Source organism: Salvelinus alpinus, chromosome 10 (assembly GCF_045679555.1).
Source record: "Salvelinus alpinus chromosome 10, SLU_Salpinus.1, whole genome shotgun sequence".
Classification (NCBI taxonomy): domain Eukaryota; kingdom Metazoa; phylum Chordata; class Actinopteri; order Salmoniformes; family Salmonidae; genus Salvelinus; species Salvelinus alpinus.
The window spans coordinates 65,938,712-65,965,044 of NC_092095.1; the positions used below are offsets into that span (position 1 = coordinate 65,938,712).

At 42.0% G+C, this 26,333-nt stretch overlaps 1 protein-coding gene across 1 annotated transcript; it reads right to left on the minus strand.

Annotated features, from left to right (window-relative positions):
• Positions 1-239: 239 nt before the first annotated feature.
• LOC139532651 (receptor activity-modifying protein 1-like) lies at positions 240-25,960 on the minus strand. Its single transcript, XM_071330555.1, has 3 exons — positions 25,675-25,960; positions 22,444-22,624; positions 240-1,120 (listed from the first exon to the last, which is right to left on the minus strand). The coding sequence occupies exons 1-3, from the start codon at positions 25,727-25,729 to the stop codon at positions 865-867; spliced, it is 492 nt and encodes a 163-aa protein (XP_071186656.1). The 5' UTR covers positions 25,730-25,960; the 3' UTR covers positions 240-864.
• Positions 25,961-26,333: the final 373 nt, after the last annotated feature.

The following is a 26,333-nucleotide window of genomic DNA, read 5'->3' on the forward strand; positions in this document are numbered from 1 at the left end:
CTGGGCATGGCTGTCTAGATCAAATACAGCCTTTTCTATGAAGCCCTTTATATACATCTATTCAGTCCATGTAAAGACTTGGCTGGTGCCCAAAGCTACATTACTGATGTTGTTGCATTGATGTTGACATACAAGCTATTTATTATCTGTCCTCCATGCCCTACACCACATTAGCCCTACACCACATTAGCCCTACACCACATTAGCCCTACACCACATTAGCCCTACACCACATTAGCCCTACACCACATTAGCCCTACACCACATTAGCCCTACACCACATTAGCCCTACACCACATTAGCCCTACACCACATTAGCCCTACACCACATTAGCCCTACACCACATTAGCCCTACACCACATTAGCCCTACACCACATTAGCCCTACACCACATTAGCCCTACACCACATTAGCCCTACACCACATTAGCCCTACACCACATTAGCCCTACACCACATTAGCCCTACACCACATTAGCCCTACACCACATTAGCCCTACACCACATTAGCCCTCTCTTGGTTGGCCACTTTGTGGTTTACAACAATACAATGCATGTTTTCAATTGGAATTTTAGGGTTATTGATGAGCCACCGTACAACAAACATCACAGAAAGATGACAGTCTTAGTATGCTGTTGGGTATCTCTGCTTGTCGTTGTCCCAGTTCAGTGTCCCCTCCATCATGTCTCCCCTATCAGATAAGCTGGAGTTCGTTCTCCAAGAGGTCAGGTTGATCCCAAGAAGCTGGCCTCGGGTCAGTTTTGCGTTTCCTCCGCTAATAATTCAGTTAGAATTTTGGCAGGGCAAACTGATCCTAGACCTGTATTCTGTACCCAGGGGCACCATCACCCAGGATGAGAGAGTTACACGATTCCCTGGCAGCATTTACCACTCCACACCACTAGGGCAGTCATGAGCAGAGTGACCAGCACAGGCACTCCAATGAAAGGCCCCAAAATACGTATAGGAGGGTCCCGCAGCAGCCTGCCGGTCAGAGCGCAGTCGTGAAAGTAGTCCCGGTGGAGGCGTATGAAGAGTTCGTCTATCAGCCTGTTGGGCCAGAAGCAGTGCATCTTGAGTGCCACGAAAAAAGTGCAGTTGGTCAGTTCCTCGTAAGGCCTGCAGGGGGGGATAAAACATTGAAACTAGGGGACAGCATGAGAAAACTAACTCTAACTTTTAAATACAGTGCATTTGGAAAGTATTCAGACCGCTTGATTTTTCCAAAATGTTGTTACATTTCAGTCTTATTCTAAAATTGATTAAAATAATAATAATCAGCATCAATCTACACACAATACCCCATAATGACAAAGAGAAAACTGTTTAAAAAAGAGAAATACCTTATTTACATAAGTATTCAGACCCTTTGCTATGAGACTCGAAATTGAGCTCAGGTGCATCCTGTTTCCATTGATCATCTTTGAGATGTTTCTACAACTTGATTGGAGTCCACCTGTGGTAAATTCAATTGATTGGAAAATATTTGGAAAGGCACACACCTGTCTATATAAGGTCCCACAGTTGACAGTGCATGTGAGTGCAAAAAACAAGCCATGAGGGTGAAGGAATTGCCGTAGAGCTCCGAGACAAGATTATGTCGAGGCATAGATCTGGTTAAGGGTACCAAAACCTTTCTGAAGCATTGAAGGTGCTCAAGAACACAGTGGCCTCCATCATTCTTAAATGGAAGAAGTTTGCAACCACCAAGACTCTTCCTAGAGCCGGCTGCCCAGCCAAACTGAGCAATCAGGGGAGAAGGGGCTTGGTCAGGGAGGTGACCAAGAACCCGATGGTCATTCTGACAGAGCTCCAGAGTTCCTCTGTGGAGATGGGAGAACTTTCCAGAAGGACAGCCATCTCTGCAGCACTCCAGCAATCAGGCCTTTATGGTAGAGTGGCCAGACGGAAGCTACTCGTCAGTAAAAGGCACATGACAGCCAGCTTGGTGTTTGCCAAAAGGCACCTAAAGACTCTCAGACCATGAGAAACAAGATTGTCTGGTCTGATGAAACCAATATTGAACTCTTTGGCCTGAATGCCAAGCGTCACGTCTGGAGGAAACCTGGCACCATCCCTACAGTGAAGCATGGTGGTGGCAGCATCATGCTGACTGGATGTTTTTCAGCGGCAGGGACTGGGAGACGAGTCAGGATTGAGGCAAAGATGAACGGAGCAAAGTACAGAGAGATCCTTGATGAAAACCTGCTCCAGAGCTCTCAGGACCTCAGACTAGACAATGACCCAAAGCACACAGCCAAGACAACGCAGGAGTGGCTTCAGGACAAGTCTCTGAATGTCCTTGAGTTGCCCAGCCAGAGCCCGGACTTGAACCCAGTTGAACATCTCTGGAGAGACCTGAAAATAGCTGTGCAGTGACGCTCCCCATCCAACCTGACAGAGCTTGAGAGGCTCTGCAGAGAGGAATGGTAGAAAATCCCCAAATACAGCTCGTAACGTCATACCGAAGAAGACGCAATGCTTTAATGTCAGCCAAAGTTGCTTCAAAAAAGTATTGAGTAAAGGGTATGAATACTTACATAAATGTGATATTTCCGTTATTCTTTTTTAATAAATTAGCAAACATTTCTACAAACCAGCTAGGTGGTTAGAGAGGAGTCATACAATACAGCTAAATATAACTACCATAGCTAGGTGGTAGGTGGTTAGAGAGGAGACATACCATACAGCTAAATATAACTACCATAGTTAGGTGGTTAGAGAGGAGACATACCATACAGCTAAATATAACTACCATAGCTAGGTGGTAGGGAGTTAGAGAGAAGACATACCATACAGCTAAATATAACTACCATTGCTAAGTGGTAGGTGATTAGAGAGGAGACATACCATACAGCTAAATATAACTACCATAGCTAGGTGGTAGGTGGTTAGAGAGGAGTCATACCATACAGCTAAATATAACTACCATAGCTAGGTGGTAGGTGGTTAGAGAGGAGACATACCATACAGCTAAATATAACTACCATAGCTAGGTGGTTAGAGAGGAGACATACCATACAGCTAAATATAACTACCATAGCTAGGTGGTTAGAGAGGGGACATACCATACAGCTAAATATAACTACCATAGCTAGGTGGTAGGTGGTTAGAGAGGGGACATACCATACAGCTAAATATAACTACCATAGCTAGGTGGTTAGAGAGGAGACATACCATACAGCTAAATATAACTACCATAGCTAGGTGGTAGGTGGTTAGAGAGGAGACATACCATACAGCTAAATATAACTACCATAGCTAGGTGGTTAGAGAGGAGTATACCATACAGCTAAATATAACTACCATAGCTAGGTGGTAGGGGGTTAGAGAGGAGACATACCATACAGCTAAATATAACTACCATAGCTAGGAGGTTAGAGAGGAGACATACCATACAGCTAAATATAACTACCATAGCTAGGTGGTTAGAGAGGAGATATACCATACAGCTAAATATAACTACCATAGCTAGGTGGTTAGAGAGGAGACATACCATACAGCTAAATATAACTACCATAGCTAGGTGGTAGGTGGTTAGAGAAGAGACATACCATACAGCTAAATATAACTACTATAGCTAGGTGGTAGGGAGTTAGAGAGGAGACATACCATACAGCTAAATATAACTACCATAGCTAGGTGGTAGGGGGTTAGAGAGGAGACATACCATACAGCTAAATATAACTACCATAGCTAGGTGGTTAGAGAGGAGACATACCATACAGCAAAATATAACTACCATAGCTCGGTGGTAGGGGGTTAGAGAGGAGACACACCATACAGCTAAATATAACTACCATAGCTAGGTGGTAGGGGGTTAGAGAGGGGACATACCATACAGCTAAATATAACTACCATAGCTAGGTGGTAGGTGGTTAGAGAGGAGACATACCATTCAGCTAAATATAACTACCATAGCTAGGTGGTAGGGAGTTAGAGAGGAGACATACCATACAGCTAAATATAACTACCATAGCTAGGTGGTAGGTGGTTAGAGAGGAGACATACCATACAGCTAAATATAACTACCATAGCTAGGTGGTAGGTGTTTAGAGAGGAGACATACCATACAGCTAAATATAACTACCATAGCTAGGTGGTAGGGGGTTAGAGAGGGGACATACCATACAGCTAAATATAACTACCATAGCTAGGTGGTAGGTGGTTAGAGAGGAGACATACCATACAGCTAAATATAACTACCATAGCTAGGTGGTTAGAGAGGAGACATACCATACAGCTAAATATAACTACCATAGCTAGGTGGTAGGTGATTAGAGAGGAGACATACCATACAGCTAAATATAACTACCATAGCTAGGTGGTAGGTGGTTAGAGAGGAGACATACCATACAGCTAAATATAACTACCATAGCTAGGTGGTAGGAGGTTAGAGAGGGGACATACCATACAGCTAAATATAACTACCATAGCTAGGTGGTTAGAGAGGAGACATACCATACAGCTAAATATAACTACCATAGCTAGGTGGTTAGGGAGGAGACATACCATACAGCTAAATATAACTACCATAGCTAGGTGGTAGGTGGTTAGAGAGGGGACATACCATACAGCTAAATATAACTACCATAGCTAGGTGGTAGGTGGTTAGAGAGGAGACATACCATACAGATAAATATAACTACCATAGCTAGGTGGTAGGTGTTTAGAGAGGAGACATACCATACAGCTAAATATAACTACCATAGCTAGGTGGTAGGGAGTTAGAGAGGAGACATACCATACAGCTAAATATAACTACCATAGCTAGGTGGTAGGGAGTTAGAGAGGAGACATACCATACAGCTAAATATAACTACCATAGCTAGGTGGTAGGTGGTTAGAGAGGGGACATACCATACAGCTAAATATAACTACCATAGCTAGGTGGTAGGTGGTTAGAGAGGAGACATACCATACAGCTAAATATAACTACCATAGCTAGGTGGTAGGTGGTTAGAGAGGGGACATACCATACAGCTAAATATAACTACCATAGCTAGGTGGTTAGAGAGGAGACATAACATACAGCTAAATATAACTACCATAGCTAGGTGGTTAGAGAGGAGACATACCATACAGCTAAATATAACTACCATAGCTAGGTGGTTAGAGAGGAGACATGCCATACAGCTAAATATAACTACCATAGCTAGGTGGTAGGTAGTTAGAGAGGAGACATACCATACAGCTAAATATAACTACCATAGCTAGGTGGTAGGGGGTTAGAGAGGGGACATACCATACAGCTAAATATAACTACCATAGCTAGGTGGTAGGTGGTTAGAGAGGGGACATACCATACAGCTAAATATAACTACCATAGCTAGGTGGTGAGAGAGGAGACATACCATACAGCTAAATATAACTACCATAGCTAGGTGGTTAGAGAGGGGACATACCATACAGCTAAATATAACTACCATAGCTAGGTGGTAGGTGGTTAGAGAGGGGACATACCATACAGCTAAATATAACTACCATAGCTAGGTGGTTAGAGAGGAGACATACCATACAGCTAAATATAACTACCATAGCTAGGTGGTTAGAGAGGAGACATACCATACAGCTAAATATAACTACCATAGCTAGGTGGTTAGAGAGGGGACATACCATACAGCTAAATATAACTACCATAGCTAGGTGGTAGGTGGTTAGAGAGGGGACATACCATACAGCTAAATATAACTACCATAGCTAGGTGGTTAGAGAGGAGACATACCATACAGCTAAATATAACTACCATAGCTAGGTGGTAGGTGGTTAGAGAGGAGACATACCATACAGCTAAATATAACTACCATAGCTAGGTGGTTAGAGAGGAGTATACCATACAGCTAAATATAACTACCATAGCTAGGTGGTAGGGGGTTAGAGAGGAGACATACCATACAGCTAAATATAACTACCATAGCTAGGAGGTTAGAGAGGAGACATACCATACAGCTAAATATAACTACCATAGCTAGGTGGTAGGTGGTTAGAGAAGAGACATACCATACAGCTAAATATAACTACTATAGATAGGTGGTAGGGAGTTAGAGAGGAGACATACCATACAGCTAAATATAACTACCATAGCTAGGTGGTAGGGGGTTAGAGAGGAGACATACCATACAGCTAAATATAACTACCATAGCTAGGTGGTTAGAGAGGAGACATACCATACAGCTAAATATAACTACCATAGCTCGGTGGTAGGGGGTTAGAGAGGAGACACACCATACAGCTAAATATAACTACCATAGCTAGGTGGTAGGGGGTTAGAGAGGGGACATACCATACAGCTAAATATAACTACCATAGCTAGGTGGTAGGTGGTTAGAGAGGAGACATACCATTCAGCTAAATATAACTACCATAGCTAGGTGGTAGGGAGTTAGAGAGGAGACATACCATACAGCTAAATATAACTACCATAGCTAGGTGGTAGGTGTTTAGAGAGGAGACATACCATACAGCTAAATATAACTACCATAGCTAGGTGGTAGGGGGTTAGAGAGGGGACATACCATACAGCTAAATATAACTACCATAGCTAGGTGGTTAGAGAGGAGACATACCATACAGCTAAATATAACTACCATAGCTAGGTGGTAGGTGATTAGAGAGGAGACATACCATACAGCTAAATATAACTACCATAGCTAGGTGATAGGTGGTTAGAGAGGAGACATACCATACAGCTAAATATAACTACCATAGCTAGGTGGTAGGAGGTTAGAGAGGGGACATACCATACAGCTAAATATAACTACCATAGCTAGGTGGTTAGAGAGGAGACATACCATACAGCTAAATATAACTACCATAGCTAGGTGGTTAGGGAGGAGACATACCATACAGCTAAATATAACTACCATAGCTAGGTGGTAGGTGGTTAGAGAGGGGACATACCATACAGCTAAATATAACTACCATAGCTAGGTGGTAGGTGGTTAGAGAGGAGACATACCATACAGATAAATATAACTACCATAGCTAGGTGGTAGGTGTTTAGAGAGGAGACATACCATACAGCTAAATATAACTACCATAGCTAGGTGGTAGGGAGTTAGAGAGGAGACATACCATACAGCTAAATATAACTACCATAGCTAGGTGGTAGGGAGTTAGAGAGGAGACATACCATACAGCTAAATATAACTACCATAGCTAGGTGGTAGGTGATTAGAGAGGAGACATACCATACAGCTAAATATAACTACCATAGCTAGGTGGTAGGTGGTTAGAGAGGGGACATACCATACAGCTAAATATAACTACCATAGCTAGGTGGTAGGTGGTTAGAGAGGAGACATACCATACAGATAAATATAACTACCATAGCTAGGTGGTAGGTGTTTAGAGAGGAGACATACCATACAGCTAAATATAACTACCATAGCTAGGTGGTAGGGAGTTAGAGAGGAGACATACCATACAGCTAAATATAACTACCATAGCTAGGTGGTAGGGAGTTAGAGAGGAGACATACCATACAGCTAAATATAACTACCATAGCTAGGTGGTAGGGAGTTAGAGAGGAGACATACCATACAGCTAAATATAACTACCATAGCTAGGTGGTAGGTGGTTAGAGAGGAGACATACCATACAGCTAAATATAACTACCATAGCTAGGTGGTAGGTGGTTAGAGAGGAGACATACCATACAGCTAAATATAACTACCATAGCTAGGTGGTTAGAGAGGAGACATGCCATACAGCTAAATATAACTACCATAGCTAGGTGGTAGGTGGTTAGAGAGGAGACATACCATACAGCTAAATATAACTACCATAGCTAGGTGGTAGGGGGTTAGAGAGGGGACATACCATACAGCTAAATATAACTACCATAGCTAGGTGGTAGGTGGTTAGAGAGGGGACATACCATACAGCTAAATATAACTACCATAGCTAGGTGGTAGGTGGTTAGAGAGGAGACATACCATACAGCTAAATATAACTACCATAGCTAGGTGGTAGGTGGTTAGAGAGGAGACATACCATACAGCTAAATATAACTACCATAGCTAGGTGGTAGGTGTTTAGAGAGGAGACATACCATACAGCTAAATATAACTACCATAGCTAGGTGGTAGGGAGTTAGAGAGGAGACATACCATACAGCTAAATATAACTACCATAGCTAGGTGGTAGGGAGTTAGATAGGAGACATACCATACAGCTAAATATAACTACCATAGCTAGGTGGTAGGGGGTTAGAGAGGAGACATACCATACAGCTAAATATAACTACCATAGCTAGGTGGTTAGAGAGGAAACATATCATACAGCTAAATATAACTACCATAGCTAGGTGGTAGGTGGTTAGAGAGGAGACATACCATACAGCTAAATATAACTACCATAGCTAGGTGGTTAGAGAGGAGACATACCATACAGCTAAATATAACTACCATAGCTAGGTGGTAGGTGGTTAGAGAGGAGACATACCTTACAGCTAAATATAACTACCATAGCTAGGTGGTAGGGGGTTAGAGAGGGGACATACCATACAGCTAAATATAACTACCATAGCTAGGTGGTAGGTGGTTAGAGAGGAGACATACCATACAGCTAAATATAACTACCATAGCTAGGTGGTAGGGGGTTAGAGAGGAGACATACCATACAGCTAAATATAACTACCATAGCTAGGTGGTTAGAGAGGGGACATAACATACAGCTAAATATAACTACCATAGCTAGGTGGTTAGAGAGGAGACATACCATACAGCTAAATATAACTACCATAGCTAGGTGATTAGAGAGGAGACATACCATACAGCTAAATATAACTACCATAGCTAGGTGGTAGGTTGTTAGTAAGGGGACATACCATACAGCTAAATATAACTACCATAGCTAGGTGGTAGGTGGTAAGAGAGGAGACATACCATACAGCTAAATATAACTACCATAGCTAGGTGGTTAGAGAGGAGACATACCATACAGCTAAATATAACGACCATAGCTAGGTGGTAGGGAGTTAGAGAAGAGACATACCATACAGCTAAATATAACTACCATAGCTAGGTGGTAGGGGGTTAGAGAGGAGACATACCATACAGCTAAATATAACTACCATAGCTAGGTGGTAGGTGGTTAGAGAGGAGACATACCATTCAGCTAAATATAACTAGCATAGCTAGGTGGTAGGGAGTTAGAGAGGAGACATACCATACAGCTAAATATAACTACCATAGCAAGGTGGTAGGTGGTTAGAGAGGAGACATACCATACAGCTAAATATAACTACCATAGCTAGGTGGTTAGAGAGGAGACATACCATACAGCTAAATATAACTACCATAGCTAGGTGGTTAGAGAGGAGACATACCATACAGCTAAATATAACGACCATAGCTAGGTGGTAGGGAGTTAGAGAAGAGACATACCATACAGCTAAATATAACTACCATAGCTAGGTGGTAGGGGGTTAGAGAGGAGACATACCATACAGCTAAATATAACTACCATAGCTAGGTGGTAGGTGGTTAGAGAGGAGACATACCATTCAGCTAAATATAACTAGCATAGCTAGGTGGTAGGGAGTTAGAGAGGAGACATACCATACAGCTAAATATAACTACCATAGCAAGGTGGTAGGTGGTTAGAGAGGAGACATACCATACAGCTAAATATAACTACCATAGCTAGGTGGTTAGAGAGGAGACATACCATACAGCTAAATATAACTACCATAGCTAGGTGGTAGGTGGTTAGAGAGGAGACATACCATACAGCTAAATATAACTACCATAGCTAGGTGGTAGGTGGTTAGAGAGGAGACATACCATACAGCTAAATATAACTACCATAGCTAGGTGGTAGGGAGTTAGAGAGGAGACATACCATACAGCTAAATATAACTACCATAGCTAGGTGGTAGGTGGTTAGAGAGGAGACATACCATACAGCTAAATATAACTACCATAGTTAGGTGGTTAGAGAGGAGACATACCATACAGCTAAATATAACTACCATAGCTAGGTGGTAGGTGGTTAGAGAGGAGACATACCATACAGCTAAATATAACTACCATAGCTAGGTGGTAGGGGGTTAGAGAGGAGACATACCATACAGCTAAATATAACTACCATAGCTAGGTGGTTAGAGAGGAGACATACCATACAGCTAAATATAATTACCATAGCTAGGTGGTTAGAGAGGAGACATACCATACAGCTAAATATAACTACCATAGCTAGGTGGTTAGAGAGGAGACATACCATACAGCGAAATATAACTACCATAGCTAGGTGGTTAGAGAGGAGACATACCATACAGCTAAATATAACTACCATAGCTAGGTGGTTAGAGAGGAGACATACCATACAGCTAAATATAACTACCATAGCTAGGTGGTAGGTGGATAGAGAGGGGACATACCATACAGCTAAATATAACTACCATAGCTAGGTGGTAGGTGGTTAGAGAGGAGCCATACCATACAGCTAAATATAACTACCATAGCTAGATGCTAGGTGGTTAGAGAGGAGACATACCATACAGCTAAATATAACTACCATAGCTAGGTGGTTAGAGAGGAGACATACCATACAGCTAAATATAACTACCATAGCTAGGTGGTAGGTGGTTAGAGAGGAGACATACCATACAGCTAAATATAACTACCATAGCTAGGTGGTAGGTGGTTAGAGAGGAGACATACCATACAGCTAAATATAACTACCATAGCTAGGTGGTTAGAGAGGAGACATACCATACAGCTAAATATAACTACCATAGCTAGGTGGTAGGTGGTTAGAGAGGGGACATACCATACAGCTAAATATAACTACCATAGCTAGGTGGTAGGTGGTTAGAGAGGGGACATACCATACAGCTAAATATAACTACCATAGCTAGGTGGTAGGTGGTTAGAGAGGGGACATACCATACAGCTAAATATAACTACCATAGCTAGGTGGTTACGGAGGAGACATACCATACAGCTAAATATAACTACCATAGCTAGGTGGTAGGTTGTTAGAGAGGGGACATACCATACAGCTAAATATAACTACCATAGCTAGGTGGTTAGAGAGGAGACATGCCATACAGCTAAACATAACTACCATAGCTAGGTGGTAGGTTGTTAGAGAGGAGACATACCATACATCTAAATATAACTACCATAGCTAGGTGGTTAGAGAGGGGACATACCATACAGCTAAATATAACTACCATAGCTAGGTGGTTAGAGAGGAGACATACCATACAGCTAAATATAACTACCATAGCTAGGTGCTTAGAGAGGAGACATAACATACAGCTAAATATAACTACCATAGCTAGGTGGTAGGTTGTTAGAGAGGAGACATACCATACATCTAAATATAACTACCATAGCTAGGTGGTTAGAGAGGGGACATACCATACAGCTAAATGTAACTACCATAGCTAGGTGGTAGGTTGTTAGAGAGGAGACATACCATACAGCTAAATATAACTACCATAGCTAGGTGGTAGGTTGTTAGAGAGGAGACATACCATACAGCTAAATATAACTACCATAGCTAGGTGGTAGGGGGTTAGAGAGGAGACATACCATACAGCTAAATATAACTACCATAGCTAGGTGGTAGGTGGTTAGAGAGGAGACATACCATTCAGCTAAATATAACTAGCATAGCTAGGTGGTAGGGAGTTAGAGAGGAGACATACCATACAGCTAAATATAACTACCATAGCAAGGTGGTAGGTGGTTAGAGAGGAGACATACCATACAGCTAAATATAACTACCATAGCTAGGTGGTTAGAGAGGAGACATACCATACAGCTAAATATAACTACCATAGTTGGGTGGTAGGTGGTTAGAGAGGAGACATACCATACAGCTAAATATAACTACCATAGCTAGGTGGTAGGTGGTTAGAGAGGAGACATACCATACAGCTAAATATAACTACCATAGCTAGGTGATAGGTGGTTAGAGAGGAGACATACCATACAGCTAAATATAACTACCATAGCTAGGTGGTAGGAGGTTAGAGAGGGGACATACCATACAGCTAAATATAACTACCATAGCTAGGTGGTTAGAGAGGAGACATACCATACAGCTAAATATAACTACCATAGCTAGGTGGTTAGGGAGGAGACATACCATACAGCTAAATATAACTACCATAGCTAGGTGGTAGGTGGTTAGAGAGGGGACATACCATACAGCTAAATATAACTACCATAGCTAGGTGGTAGGTGGTTAGAGAGGAGACATACCATACAGATAAATATAACTACCATAGCTAGGTGGTAGGTGTTTAGAGAGGAGACATACCATACAGCTAAATATAACTACCATAGCTAGGTGGTAGGGAGTTAGAGAGGAGACATACCATACAGCTAAATATAACTACCATAGCTAGGTGGTAGGGAGTTAGAGAGGAGACATACCATACAGCTAAATATAACTACCATAGCTAGGTGGTAGGTGATTAGAGAGGAGACATACCATACAGCTAAATATAACTACCATAGCTAGGTGGTAGGTGGTTAGAGAGGGGACATACCATACAGCTAAATATAACTACCATAGCTAGGTGGTAGGTGGTTAGAGAGGAGACATACCATACAGATAAATATAACTACCATAGCTAGGTGGTAGGTGTTTAGAGAGGAGACATACCATACAGCTAAATATAACTACCATAGCTAGGTGGTAGGGAGTTAGAGAGGAGACATACCATACAGCTAAATATAACTACCATAGCTAGGTGGTAGGGAGTTAGAGAGGAGACATACCATACAGCTAAATATAACTACCATAGCTAGGTGGTAGGGAGTTAGAGAGGAGACATACCATACAGCTAAATATAACTACCATAGCTAGGTGGTAGGTGGTTAGAGAGGAGACATACCATACAGCTAAATATAACTACCATAGCTAGGTGGTAGGTGGTTAGAGAGGAGACATACCATACAGCTAAATATAACTACCATAGCTAGGTGGTTAGAGAGGAGACATGCCATACAGCTAAATATAACTACCATAGCTAGGTGGTAGGTGGTTAGAGAGGAGACATACCATACAGCTAAATATAACTACCATAGCTAGGTGGTAGGGGGTTAGAGAGGGGACATACCATACAGCTAAATATAACTACCATAGCTAGGTGGTAGGTGGTTAGAGAGGGGACATACCATACAGCTAAATATAACTACCATAGCTAGGTGGTAGGTGGTTAGAGAGGAGACATACCATACAGCTAAATATAACTACCATAGCTAGGTGGTAGGTGGTTAGAGAGGAGACATACCATACAGCTAAATATAACTACCATAGCTAGGTGGTAGGTGTTTAGAGAGGAGACATACCATACAGCTAAATATAACTACCATAGCTAGGTGGTAGGGAGTTAGAGAGGAGACATACCATACAGCTAAATATAACTACCATAGCTAGGTGGTAGGGAGTTAGATAGGAGACATACCATACAGCTAAATATAACTACCATAGCTAGGTGGTAGGTGGTTAGAGAGGGGACATACCATACAGCTAAATATAACTACCATAGCTAGGTGGTTAGAGAGGAAACATACCATACAGCTAAATATAACTACCATAGCTAGGTGGTAGGTGGTTAGAGAGGAGACATACCATACAGCTAAATATAACTACCATAGCTAGGTGGTTAGAGAGGAGACATACCATACAGCTAAATATAACTACCATAGCTAGGTGGTAGGTGGTTAGAGAGGAGACATACCTTACAGCTAAATATAACTACCATAGCTAGGTGGTAGGGGGTTAGAGAGGGGACATACCATACAGCTAAATATAACTACCATAGCTAGGTGGTAGGTGGTTAGAGAGGAGACATACCATACAGCTAAATATAACTACCATAGCTAGGTGGTAGGGGGTTAGAGAGGAGACATACCATACAGCTAAATATAACTACCATAGCTAGGTGGTTAGAGAGGGGACATAACATACAGCTAAATATAACTACCATAGCTAGGTGGTTAGAGAGGAGACATACCATACAGCTAAATATAACTACCATAGCTAGGTGATTAGAGAGGAGACATACCATACAGCTAAATATAACTACCATAGCTAGGTGGTAGGTTGTTAGTAAGGGGACATACCATACAGCTAAATATAACGACCATAGCTAGGTGGTAGGGAGTTAGAGAAGAGACATACCATACAGCTAAATATAACTACCATAGCTAGGTGGTAGGGGGTTAGAGAGGAGACATACCATACAGCTAAATATAACTACCATAGCTAGGTGGTAGGTGGTTAGAGAGGAGACATACCATTCAGCTAAATATAACTAGCATAGCTAGGTGGTAGGGAGTTAGAGAGGAGACATACCATACAGCTAAATATAACTACCATAGCTAGGTGGTTAGAGAGGAGACATACCATACAGCTAAATATAACTACCATAGCTAGGTGGTAGGGTTAGAGAGGAGACATACCATACAGCTAAATATAACGACCATAGCTAGGTGGTAGGGGGTTAGAGAGGAGACATACCATACAGCTAAATATAACTACCATAGCTAGGTGGTAGGTGGTTAGAGAGGAGACATACCATTCAGCTAAATATAACTAGCATAGCTAGGTGGTAGGGAGTTAGAGAGGAGACATACCATACAGCTAAATATAACTACCATAGCAAGGTGGTAGGTGGTTAGAGAGGAGACATACCATACAGCTAAATATAACTACCATAGCTAGGTGGTTAGAGAGGAGACATACCATACAGCTAAATATAACTACCATAGCTAGGTGGTAGGTGGTTAGAGAGGAGACATACCATACAGCTAAATATAACTACCATAGCTAGGTGGTAGGTGGTTAGAGAGGAGACATACCATACAGCTAAATATAACTACCATAGCTAGGTGGTAGGGAGTTAGAGAGGAGACATACCATACAGCTAAATATAACTACCATAGCTAGGTGGTAGGTGGTTAGAGAGGAGACATACCATACAGCTAAATATAACTACCATAGCTAGGTGGTAGGGGGTTAGAGAGGAGACATACCATACAGCTAAATATAACTACCATAGCTAGGTGGTTAGAGAGGAGACATACCATACAGCTAAATATAATTACCATAGCTAGGTGGTTAGAGAGGAGACATACCATACAGCTAAATATAACTACCATAGCTAGGTGGTTAGAGAGGAGACATACCATACAGCGAAATATAACTACCATAGCTAGGTGGTTAGAGAGGAGACATACCATACAGCTAAATATAACTACCATAGCTAGGTGGTTAGAGAGGAGACATACCATACAGCTAAATATAACTACCATAGCTAGGTGGTAGGTGGATAGAGAGGGGACATACCATACAGCTAAATATAACTACCATAGCTAGGTGGTAGGTGGTTAGAGAGGAGCCATACCATACAGCTAAATATAACTACCATAGCTAGATGCTAGGTGGTTAGAGAGGAGACATACCATACAGCTAAATATAACTACCATAGCTAGGTGGTTAGAGAGGAGACATACCATACAGCTAAATATAACTACCATAGCTAGGTGGTAGGTGGTTAGAGAGGAGACATACCATACAGCTAAATATAACTACCATAGCTAGGTGGTAGGTGGTTAGAGAGGAGACATACCATACAGCTAAATATAACTACCATAGCTAGGTGGTTAGAGAGGAGACATACCATACAGCTAAATATAACTACCATAGCTAGGTGGTAGGTGGTTAGAGAGGGGACATACCATACAGCTAAATATAACTACCATAGCTAGGTGGTAGGTGGTTAGAGAGGGGACATACCATACAGCTAAATATAACTACCATAGCTAGGTGGTAGGTGGTTAGAGAGGGGACATACCATACAGCTAAATATAACTACCATAGCTAGGTGGTTACGGAGGAGACATACCATACAGCTAAATATAACTACCATAGCTAGGTGGTAGGTTGTTAGAGAGGGGACATACCATACAGCTAAACATAACTACCATAGCTAGGTGGTAGGTTGTTAGAGAGGAGACATACCATACATCTAAATATAACTACCATAGCTAGGTGGTTAGAGAGGGGACATACCATACAGCTAAATATAACTACCATAGCTAGGTGGTTAGAGAGGGGACATACCATACAGCTAAATATAACTACCATAGCTAGGTGGTTAGAGAGGGGACATACCATACAGCTAAATATAACTACCATAGCTAGGTGGTTAGAGAGGGGACATACCATACAGCTAAATATAACTACCATAGCTAGGTGGTAGGTGGTTAGAGAGGAGACATACCATTCAGCTAAATATAACTAGCATAGCTAGGTGGTAGGGAGTTAGAGAGGAGACATACCATACAGCTAAATATAACTACCATAGCAAGGTGGTAGGTGGTTAGAGAGGAGACATACCATACAGCTAAATATAACTACCATAGCTAGGTGGTTAGAGAGGAGACATACCATACAGCTAAATATAACTACCATAGCTAGGTGGTAGGTGGTTAGAGAGGAGACATACCATACAGCTAAATATAACTACCATAGCTAGGTGGTAGGTGGTTAGAGAGGAGACATACCATACAGCTAAATATAACTACCATAGCTAGGTGGTAGGGAGTTAGAGAGGAGACATACCATACAGCTAAATATAACTACCATAGCTAGGTGGTAGGTGGTTAGAGAGGAGACATACCATACAGCTAAATATAACTACCATAGCTAGGTGGTAGGGGGTTAGAGAGGAGACATACCATACAGCTAAATATAACTACCATAGCTAGGTGGTTAGAGAGGAGACATACCATACAGCTAAATATAATTACCATAGCTAGGTGGTTAGAGAGGAGACATACCATACAGCTAAATATAACTACCATAGCTAGGTGGTTAGAGAGGAGACATACCATACAGCGAAATATAACTACCATAGCTAGGTGGTTAGAGAGGAGACATACCATACAGCTAAATATAACTACCATAGCTAGGTGGTTAGAGAGGAGACATACCATACAGCTAAATATAACTACCATAGCTAGGTGGTAGGTGGATAGAGAGGGGACATACCATACAGCTAAATATAACTACCATAGCTAGGTGGTAGGTGGTTAGAGGGAGACATACCATACAGCTAAATATAACTACCATAGCTAGGTGGTTAGAGAGAGTAGGTAGAGTTGATATATTAACTACCATAGCTAGGTGGTAGGTGGATAGAGAGGGGACATACCATACAGCTAAATATAACTACCATAGCTAGGTGGTAGGTGGTTAGAGAGGAGCCATACCATACAGCTAAATATAACTACCATAGCTAGATGCTAGGTGGTTAGAGAGGAGACATACCATACAGCTAAATATAACTACCATAGCTAGGTGGTTAGAGAGGAGACATACCATACAGCTAAATATAACTACCATAGCTAGGTGGTAGGTGGTTAGAGAGGAGACATACCATACAGCTAAATATAACTACCATAGCTAGGTGGTAGGTGGTTAGAGAGGAGACATACCATACAGCTAAATATAACTACCATAGCTAGGTGGTTAGAGAGGAGACATACCATACAGCTAAATATAACTACCATAGCTAGGTGGTAGGTGGTTAGAGAGGGGACATACCATACAGCTAAATATAACTACCATAGCTAGGTGGTAGGTGGTTAGAGAGGGGACATACCATACAGCTAAATATAACTACCATAGCTAGGTGGTAGGTGGTTAGAGAGGGGACATACCATACAGCTAAATATAACTACCATAGCTAGGTGGTAGGTGGTTACGAGAGGAGACATACCATACAGCTAAATATAACTACCATAGCTAGGTGGTAGGTGGTTAGAGAGGGGACATACCATACAGCTAAATATAACTACCATAGCTAGGTGGTAGGTGGTTAGAGAGGAGACATACCATACAGCTAAATATAACTACCATAGCTAGGTGGTTACGGAGGAGACATACCATACAGCTAAATATAACTACCATAGCTAGGTGGTAGGTTGTTAGAGAGGGGACATACCATACAGCTAAACATAACTACCATAGCTAGGTGGTAGGTTGTTAGAGAGGAGACATACCATACATCTAAATATAACTACCATAGCTAGGTGGTTAGAGAGGGGACATACCATACAGCTAAATATAACTACCATAGCTAGGTGGTTAGAGAGGGGACATACCATACAGCTAAATATAACTACCATAGCTAGGTGGTTAGAGAGGGGACATACCATACAGCTAAATATAACTACCATAGCTAGGTGGTTACGGAGGAGACATACCATACAGCTAAATATAACTACCATAGCTAGGTGGTAGGTGGTTAGAGAGGGGACATACCATACATCTAAATATAACTACCATAGCTAGGTGGTAGGGAGTTAGAGAGGAGACATACCATACAGCTAAATATAACTACCATAGCTAGGTGGTTAGAGAGGGGACATACCATACAGCTAAATATAACTACCATAGCTAGGTGGTAGGTGGTTAGAGAGGGGACATACCATACAGCTAAACATAACTACCATAGCTAGGTGGTTAGAGAGGGGACATACCATACAGCTAAATATAACTACCATAGCTAGGTGGTTAGAGAGGGGACATACCATACAGCTAAATATAACTACCATAGCTAGGTGGTAGGTGGTTAGAGAGGAGACATACCATACAGCTAAATATAACTACCATAGCTAGGTGGTTAGAGAGGGGACATACCATACAGCTAAATATAACTACCATAGCTAGGTGGTAGGTGGTTAGAGAGGAGACATACCATACAGCTAAATATAACTACCATAGCTAGGTGCTTAGAGAGGAGACATAACATACAGCTAAATATAACTACCATAGCTAGGTGGTTAGAGAGGAGACATACCATACAGCTAAATATAACTACCATAGCTAGGTGGTTAGAGAGGGGACATACCATACAGCTAAATGTAACTACCATAGCTAGGTGGTAGGTTGTTAGAGAGGAGACATACCATACAGCTAAATATAACTACCATAGCTAGGTGGTAGGTTGTTAGAGAGGAGACATACCATACAGCTAAATATAACTACCATAGCTAGGTGGTAGGTTGTTAGAGAGGAGACATATCAGCAGTGGAACTCCCAATATCATACCAGGGGAGCTAGAGACCAGCATGACTGAGTGAATATAATTAGAGCTAAGACACACTGAAGTGCCTTTGGTCTCCTGATAATATCAGAGGTGTTTGGACTGAATAGAGGTGATTCAATGAATTATTCATTGGAGACTTTGTTCTGAAAGAGCATACATGAATTCAGTGTAATTTCAGACTCTCTTTGACGCTGGAAACCCCAAAGGTGACTACTGTTCAACTTCTAATAGGGCATGCTGTTCTGATCTGGCCATGAACGCACGTAGGCACACACACACGCACGCAGGCAGGCAGGGAGGCACGCACGCACACACACACACACACACACACACACACACACACACACACACACACACACACACACACACACACACACACACACACACACACACACACACACACACACACACACACACACACACACACACACACACACACACACACTTAGTACCCTGTGTCCCCATGGCAGACAGCCATCCAGAACCTATGTACAGGTGTCACCTTACACAACATCAGTGTGCCCTAAACCCGGGACCAAGACCAGAGGGGCTGGTTGGGCAAATATTTGTTTATGCAAAGTTCTGTCTCTTTCTCAATCCCTCTCTTCCTCTTCACTTTTTCTTTCCACACGCAAAACAGAGTTGACCTGCTCACTAAATCGCTCTTTCTATCTCTCCGTCTCCCACCTCTCTCTCCCTCTCCCTCTCCGTCTCCCACCTCTCTCTCCCTCTCCCTCTCCCACCTCTCTCTCCCGCCCTCTCCCTCCTTCACTCTCTCTTCTTCCCTCCCTACCCAGCTAACAATTCTAGGGAGAGAGAAAGAGAAATTTTTTGTAATGTTACCCGTAATGTTCTCCTGATGTTTGAGTGTCTAGTTTTCCGTTAGTCAGGGGAACATTCTATCTACGCTAACACAAAACCTTCTGAGAACCTTTTCAGCATGTTTTGGTGATAGCATTAGGGGAGCATTCCCTTCATATCAGGCAGAATTATCTAGAACATGGTTACACTGTTTTTAGAACACGCAACATTCATGTTCTAGACACGTTTCATGGGAACGCTGCAAGAACAAATTCATGTGTAAAGTTTTCTGAGGGTTAGGAGAATGTTCCTTCAACGTCCCACCAAACGTTCACAGAATATGGTCGCCATGTTCTCAGAATGTAAGATATTAATGTTCTAGATACGTTTCATGGGAACGCTGCAAGAACATTTCTGTGTATCAGTTGTCAGGACGTTGCCTGATGGTCCCAAAGAAACGTTTTCCCAAAATATATATTTTTTTATTACACATCACACCTTGTTACTTTTGCCAAGCCCATCAAGGCCCTGATTGGCTAACCACAGATCCATTCACAGCTCGTTCTGTCTGTTGGCAAGGTTACACACAGACAGTGCTTTTAACATAGTGTTTTCAACTTACATATTTGACACACATGATTACATTGTGCATGTTCATTTATACAGCAATTATTATTCAATATGTTCACACCTTTGATTTGAGCTCACAACCTCGTGGTTAACGACATTTAGATTGTGCTGCTAAACCACCTCTGTGTCAGTTGTCAGTTACTTTGACTATTATCTCATCAGTGATTTGATAGTTATCAGTTAATTTGACTATTATCTCATCAGTGATTTGATAGTTGTCAGTTACTTTGACTATTCTCTCATCAGTGATTTGATAGTTATCAGTTCATTTGACTATTCTCTCATCAGTGATTTGATAGTTACCAGTTCATTTTACTATTCTCTCATCAGTGATTTGATAGTTATCAGTTCATTTGACTATTCTCTCATCAGTGATTTGATAGTTGTCTAATGATGGTGGAACATATTAAAATGTTTGAATGAAAACTGGACACAGGACTGTTCTTGCATGTGCTTATTGAGCCAGTATAGTTAGGCCCTGTCCAGAAGAAACACTAAACACTTCTTCCTAGGCACTTGTTTAGATCTGAGACAACTTGATAGGTGTAAGCAATAGGGTGAATGCACTTTGAAGTAAATCTCAGCTCTGTTAAAAGTACACTCAAGACAAACTACTATTGATCCTAGTGATTCAGGAGGATCATTAAACCAGGTTGATACGTCCCACCAACATTACACAACTATACTGAAAGTCCTTCAATAGCTGAAATAAGTCAACCAAATCACTGATTAAAGAACAGTCAGGTTTCCTGAAAGATGGGGGTGTAGCAGGAAGATCTGAGTACTGAGAACCTAAAGGTTGTCAGTTCAAATCCCAGTTGAGGACATGTTGAATAATAACTACTCTATAAATCAACAGGCATAATTTAATCACGTATGTCAAAGTGTGTCAAATATGTAAGTTGAAAACATTCTATGTGGGAGCATCCTTAACTTTGCCAACAGACAAAGAACTATGAACGGATCAGTGGTTCACCAATCAGGGCCTTGATTGGCTCTGCAATAGTAATACATGTTTTGGGGGACACATGTTCTTCCAACTCTCCCAGGAAACACGTCTAAAACATTCACATCTTAAGTTCTGAGAACATACTAACCACTTTCTGGCTCAATTGGATTTGACATTAAGGGAACGGTCTCTTGGAGACATTCCTTGCACATCACAGGAACATTCCTATGAGGAATCGGTCTGTGTGTCTGTTATGGTGATAGAATCCTTCTGTGTGTGTGTTATGGTGATAGAATCCTTCTGTGTGTCTGTTATGGTGATAGAATCCTTCTGTGTGTCTGTTATGGTGATAGAATCCTTCTGTGTGTCTGTTATGGTGATAGAATCCTTCTGTGTGTCTGTTATGGTGATAGAATCCTTCTGTGTGTCTGTTATGGTGATAGAATCCTTCTGTGTGTCTGTTATGGTGATAGAATCCTTCTGTGTGTCTGTTATGGTGATAGAATCCTTCTGTGTGTCTGTTATGGTGATAGAATCCTTCTGTGTGTCTGTTATGGTGATAGAATCCTTCTGTGTGTCTGTTATGGTGATAGAATCCTTCTGTGTGTCTGTTATGGTGATAGAATCCTTCTGTGTGTCTGTTATGGTGATAGAATCCTTCTGTGTGTCTGTTATGGTGATAGAATCCTTCTGTGTGTCTGTTATGGTGATAGAATCCTTCTGTGTGTCTGTTATGGTGATAGAATCCTTCTGTGTGTCTGTTATGGTGATAGACATGTAAACTTGGCTCCAGATGGAACGGTCTTGTAAAGACAAGGGCCTCTGCTAAACTGATAGAACGTCATTTGCAAGTAATACTGACAAATAATACAGTGACATAATTCCAGTAAATGTAATTGAACTCAACTCTATTTTTTGTTTTAGGATGAATAAAATGTAGGATGGATTTAGGTGAATAATATAGATGATACTGACTGAAAAGTGTCGGACCAGCTGCACCACAGGCTCTGGTCCAGGGCCTCCATGTCCTGAGTGAACTTGGTCACACAGAAGTCAGAGATGGCCCTCCCGTAGGCACCGCTGCAGCTGCTAAGTGGTGGAATGGCCCTCCCGTAGGCACCGCTGGAGCCGCTCACTGGGGGAAAGCCACGGGCTGCTTCAGAGGGAAGGAACATGTCATCAGATTGTATTGTAGTTGTTGGAAGCGATCAGGGAGGCAGCAAGTTTATGAAACAGGGGCTAAATGTATCAAGCGTCTAAAAGCAGGAGTGATGATTTAGGATCAGTTTTGCCTTTAAGATCATAAACAATAAGATTATATGGACAGGGGGCACCAGATCCTAGATCAGCAGTCTCACTCTGAGACGCGTGATGCATACAGCCGAAGATCTTGATTCAAATACCCTTCGTTAATAAGCGTTTGATTGAGCCTGCCTGGAGTACCGGATAGGCCAGGTTTGCACTTTTGGGACCATTCCGTTGCACTAGGCAAGCTCAATCTAATGCAGTTTAAAGTATTTTAAAGACAAGTACTATTTGAACCCATGTCTGGAATGAAACCTCCTAACGTGACCAGTACGGACCAGCAGAATAGACTGTCCCAGTCTGTCATCAACACATGCAGCAGAATAGACTGTCCCAGTCTGTCATCAACACATGCTTCCAGATGTCCACCATTGTCCCTGTACTCAGGCAAACAAAGGTAACCTGCCTAAATGACTATCGCTCTGCCTATAGCACTCAGTTCTTTCATCATGAAGTGTTTGGAGAGGCTGGTCAAGGACCACATCAGCTCCACCTTACCTGAAACCCTGGACCCATTAGGATGTGCATACCGACCTAACAGATCCACGGATTACGCAATCGCCAGTGTTCTGAACACGCCCCTATCCCACTTGGACGTGCTGTGAGAATGCTGTTCATCGACTACAGTTCACCACCTATTGACATTGATGGGGCTGCAGTGGAGAGGGTCAAACGTTCCACTCTGCCAGGACTCCAACCTCCACCCTGTAGAAGGTCTCGTCGCTGTCTGTAAATGAGCACTAAGCCACTCAATGTCCACTTACAAGGTCATCTACGCACTAACACAAGGTCAGGCAGTCCAAGGTGGATACATGTCCAGCTGGTGAGTTGGTGTGGAGCCCCAGGGGTCTACAGAGGTGTTCTCAACCAGAACTCTGGAATGCACCAAACGGTTCAGATAGGGGTGCCGGGTCTGTAACCCTACCAGCTATGGCCTGTGATTGGGTACCCTGACAACCTGGTCCCTAACACAGTGGTGTGAAGTGCCCTCTGCCTGGAGGAAAAGGTCAGGCTAAGGTCGGGGGTCAGTACTTGGTAGCCTACCTCAGCTGTAAGAAGTCCCAAATGTTGTCTCTTCAGTACCAGAGCCACGGAGAGGGTTCGAATGGTTGATGTCTGAGAGTTTAATGGTTCCAGTTAGATGTTTTTGTACCGACAGCACAAAGCACTTTATGGGAAACTCAGTGTCCCAGATCTGTTTTTGCTCTTTCCTTCTCCATTGCTGTCCTTGTCAAGTCAAACATGTTCGGCATGGCAATGAGCACCAAGTTGGCATGATAGCACAACCAGACTGACGCTCAGGCGATTGTATGGGTTCTCCTGACTTCCTCTAGCTAATAGTTCACACTTCTTTTGACACTGAGAATGAGACCAGCTCCCACACACGGCAAGATGGCCAGGGGACAGAACAGTGGAACAGCAAAGTGCCCAAAGGCAGTTAAATGACCATTGAACAGTAGCAAAAAACAGACTGTGCCTTTAAAATCACACGGTTCACCAAGCAATAACCTTTGATTTGAGTACTCCGACTAATGTAACTCGAGAGCCATCTATAATTAGGCTACTATTAGTAATGATATCCTCCTGTGGGTGAATTGGGGACAACCCACTGGGCACAGATGTCAATTATCAAATCACATTTTATGTCACATGCGCTGAAAACAACAGGTGTAGTAGACCTTACAGTGAAAAGCCCTTAACCAACAACGCAGTTTTAAGAAAAATAAGTGTAAAGAAAGTATTTACTAAAATAAACTGAAGTAAAAAATATAAAATAAAATAAATAAATAAAAAAGAGAAGAAAATTGAAAAATAACAAGTAATTAAAGAGCAGTGAAATAACAGTAGTGAGGCTATATACTTGGGTACCAGCACAGAGTCAATGTGCGGGGCACCGGTTAGTCGAGGTAATTGAGGTCATATGTACATGTAGGTAGAAAATGGGGGTCAATGCAAATAGTCCGGGTAGCCATTTGATTGGCTGTTCAGGAGTCTTATCCGGCAGAAGCTGTTAAGAAGCCTTTTTGACCTAGACTTGGCGCACCGGTACCGTTGCCGTGCGGTAGCAGAGAGAACAATCTAGGGTGCAATTTAACGTCTATTCCACCTTGGTTCAACGTAATTTCATTGAAATGAATTGAAATGACGTTGATTCAACCAGTGTGTGCCCAGTGGGAAGCGGAATAAATAAGCTTTGTGTGAAATGTATAGAGAGACCAGTTCATAGAACGCTTTGTGTTAAATGTAGAGAGAGACCAGATCATAGAACGCTTTGTGTTAAATGTATAGAGAGACCAGTTCATAGAAAGCTTTGCATTGCCTTTGACAGCATCGTCATTCATTTGATGCAGCTGATTCATTCAGGTTGGCCCAGATATCCTTCACCTTGGTCAGCTGTTTTGTCCAGTATTGTGCGAACATGTTTTCATATTCATCATGATCACCTGTACACTCCCAATGAGAAAATAATTCGAAAGAAAAAAGCTGATGACCAAAGCTTAGAGACCAGATGCTCTATGTGAATACTGTACAACATCATAATACTGGACACTTCACTTTTATAACGTCAATAATCGATGAAGTTGAAAATTGTTTAATGTCAAAATATGACATTTTCATTCTTAGCTTCATTCTACAGCACACATTTAAAATGTTATTTATGTTTCGCGTAATGGTCAAACGTTTGGATTACGCAATAAGCTTTATAGGCTAAATCAAACGAAAAATGTCAATGTAAGTCATTTGTAGACGCCTTGGTACGGTTCGGCTATCTGGTAAGAACAGAACGTGCGCCAGGGAGGCATATTGCATAAAATTACAAAACTAAAAAACAACCAGCAAACAAAAGCAAAACAACAAATAGCATTAGCTATTATATATAATTGATCAAATCACACGTACCTGCCACACATAAAACAAGGGTTAGTTTTGTCAGCGATGTACAGTCTAGTGCCATAGCTTCTTATTATGGATTGCACCGAAGAGACGCGGCAGTAACCTAACTTCTCACTCGTGGTCTCTTCTTCAGTGTATTGATGCGCTAATTCTTACAACTCCTTGTCCTTTGCAATAACTGATTCATCAAATGAATATGCATGCTCCAACTGAAGCCATTGTTCACGCCAGTTGTCTATTTTAACTGGCGACAGGAGCGACACCCAAGTCGTGGAGCCATCCATAAATCAGTGGTAAATCGTTGGTTAACTTCCATACATAGCCGCGGAAAGTAGGGGTGTTGAGGAAAATCTGAAGAAAAAGTATTCATAAAAATTTGCACAACACCAGCGAACCCCCCCCCCCCCCAAACTACTTCCTGCGGCTATGCTTCTGTATATAATACATTTTATTTGTTCATAGTTTTTAAACAAGAAATGTCTGGTTCAAGTTATTCTGTTGCTGTTGAGGTGGACAGTCTACCACTGTACTGTAGGTAGCCTATAGTGCCCAAAATATCACAGACACCGCGCAGGACTGTTGAGGTAGCACAACGGACATCATAGGCTACCACAGTCAGGTTTGGCTGTATGATTTAGATTTTGTATTGTCCTAGTGCCAAGTTC

Excerpts from the sequence above, each read along its gene's own strand:
- LOC139532651 (XM_071330555.1), bottom strand. The coding sequence starts at position 25,729 with ATGGCACTAGACTGTACATCGCTGACAAAACTAACCCTTGTTTTATGT. Across the intron at positions 22,625-25,674 it reads CCTTGTTTTATGTGTGGCAG|CAGCCCGTGGCTTTCCCCCA; the intron begins GTACGTGTGATT and ends TTCCCTCTGAAG. Across the intron at positions 1,121-22,443 it reads AGCTGGTCCGACACTTTTCA|GCCTTACGAGGAACTGACCA; the intron begins GTCAGTATCATC and ends CCCCCCCTGCAG.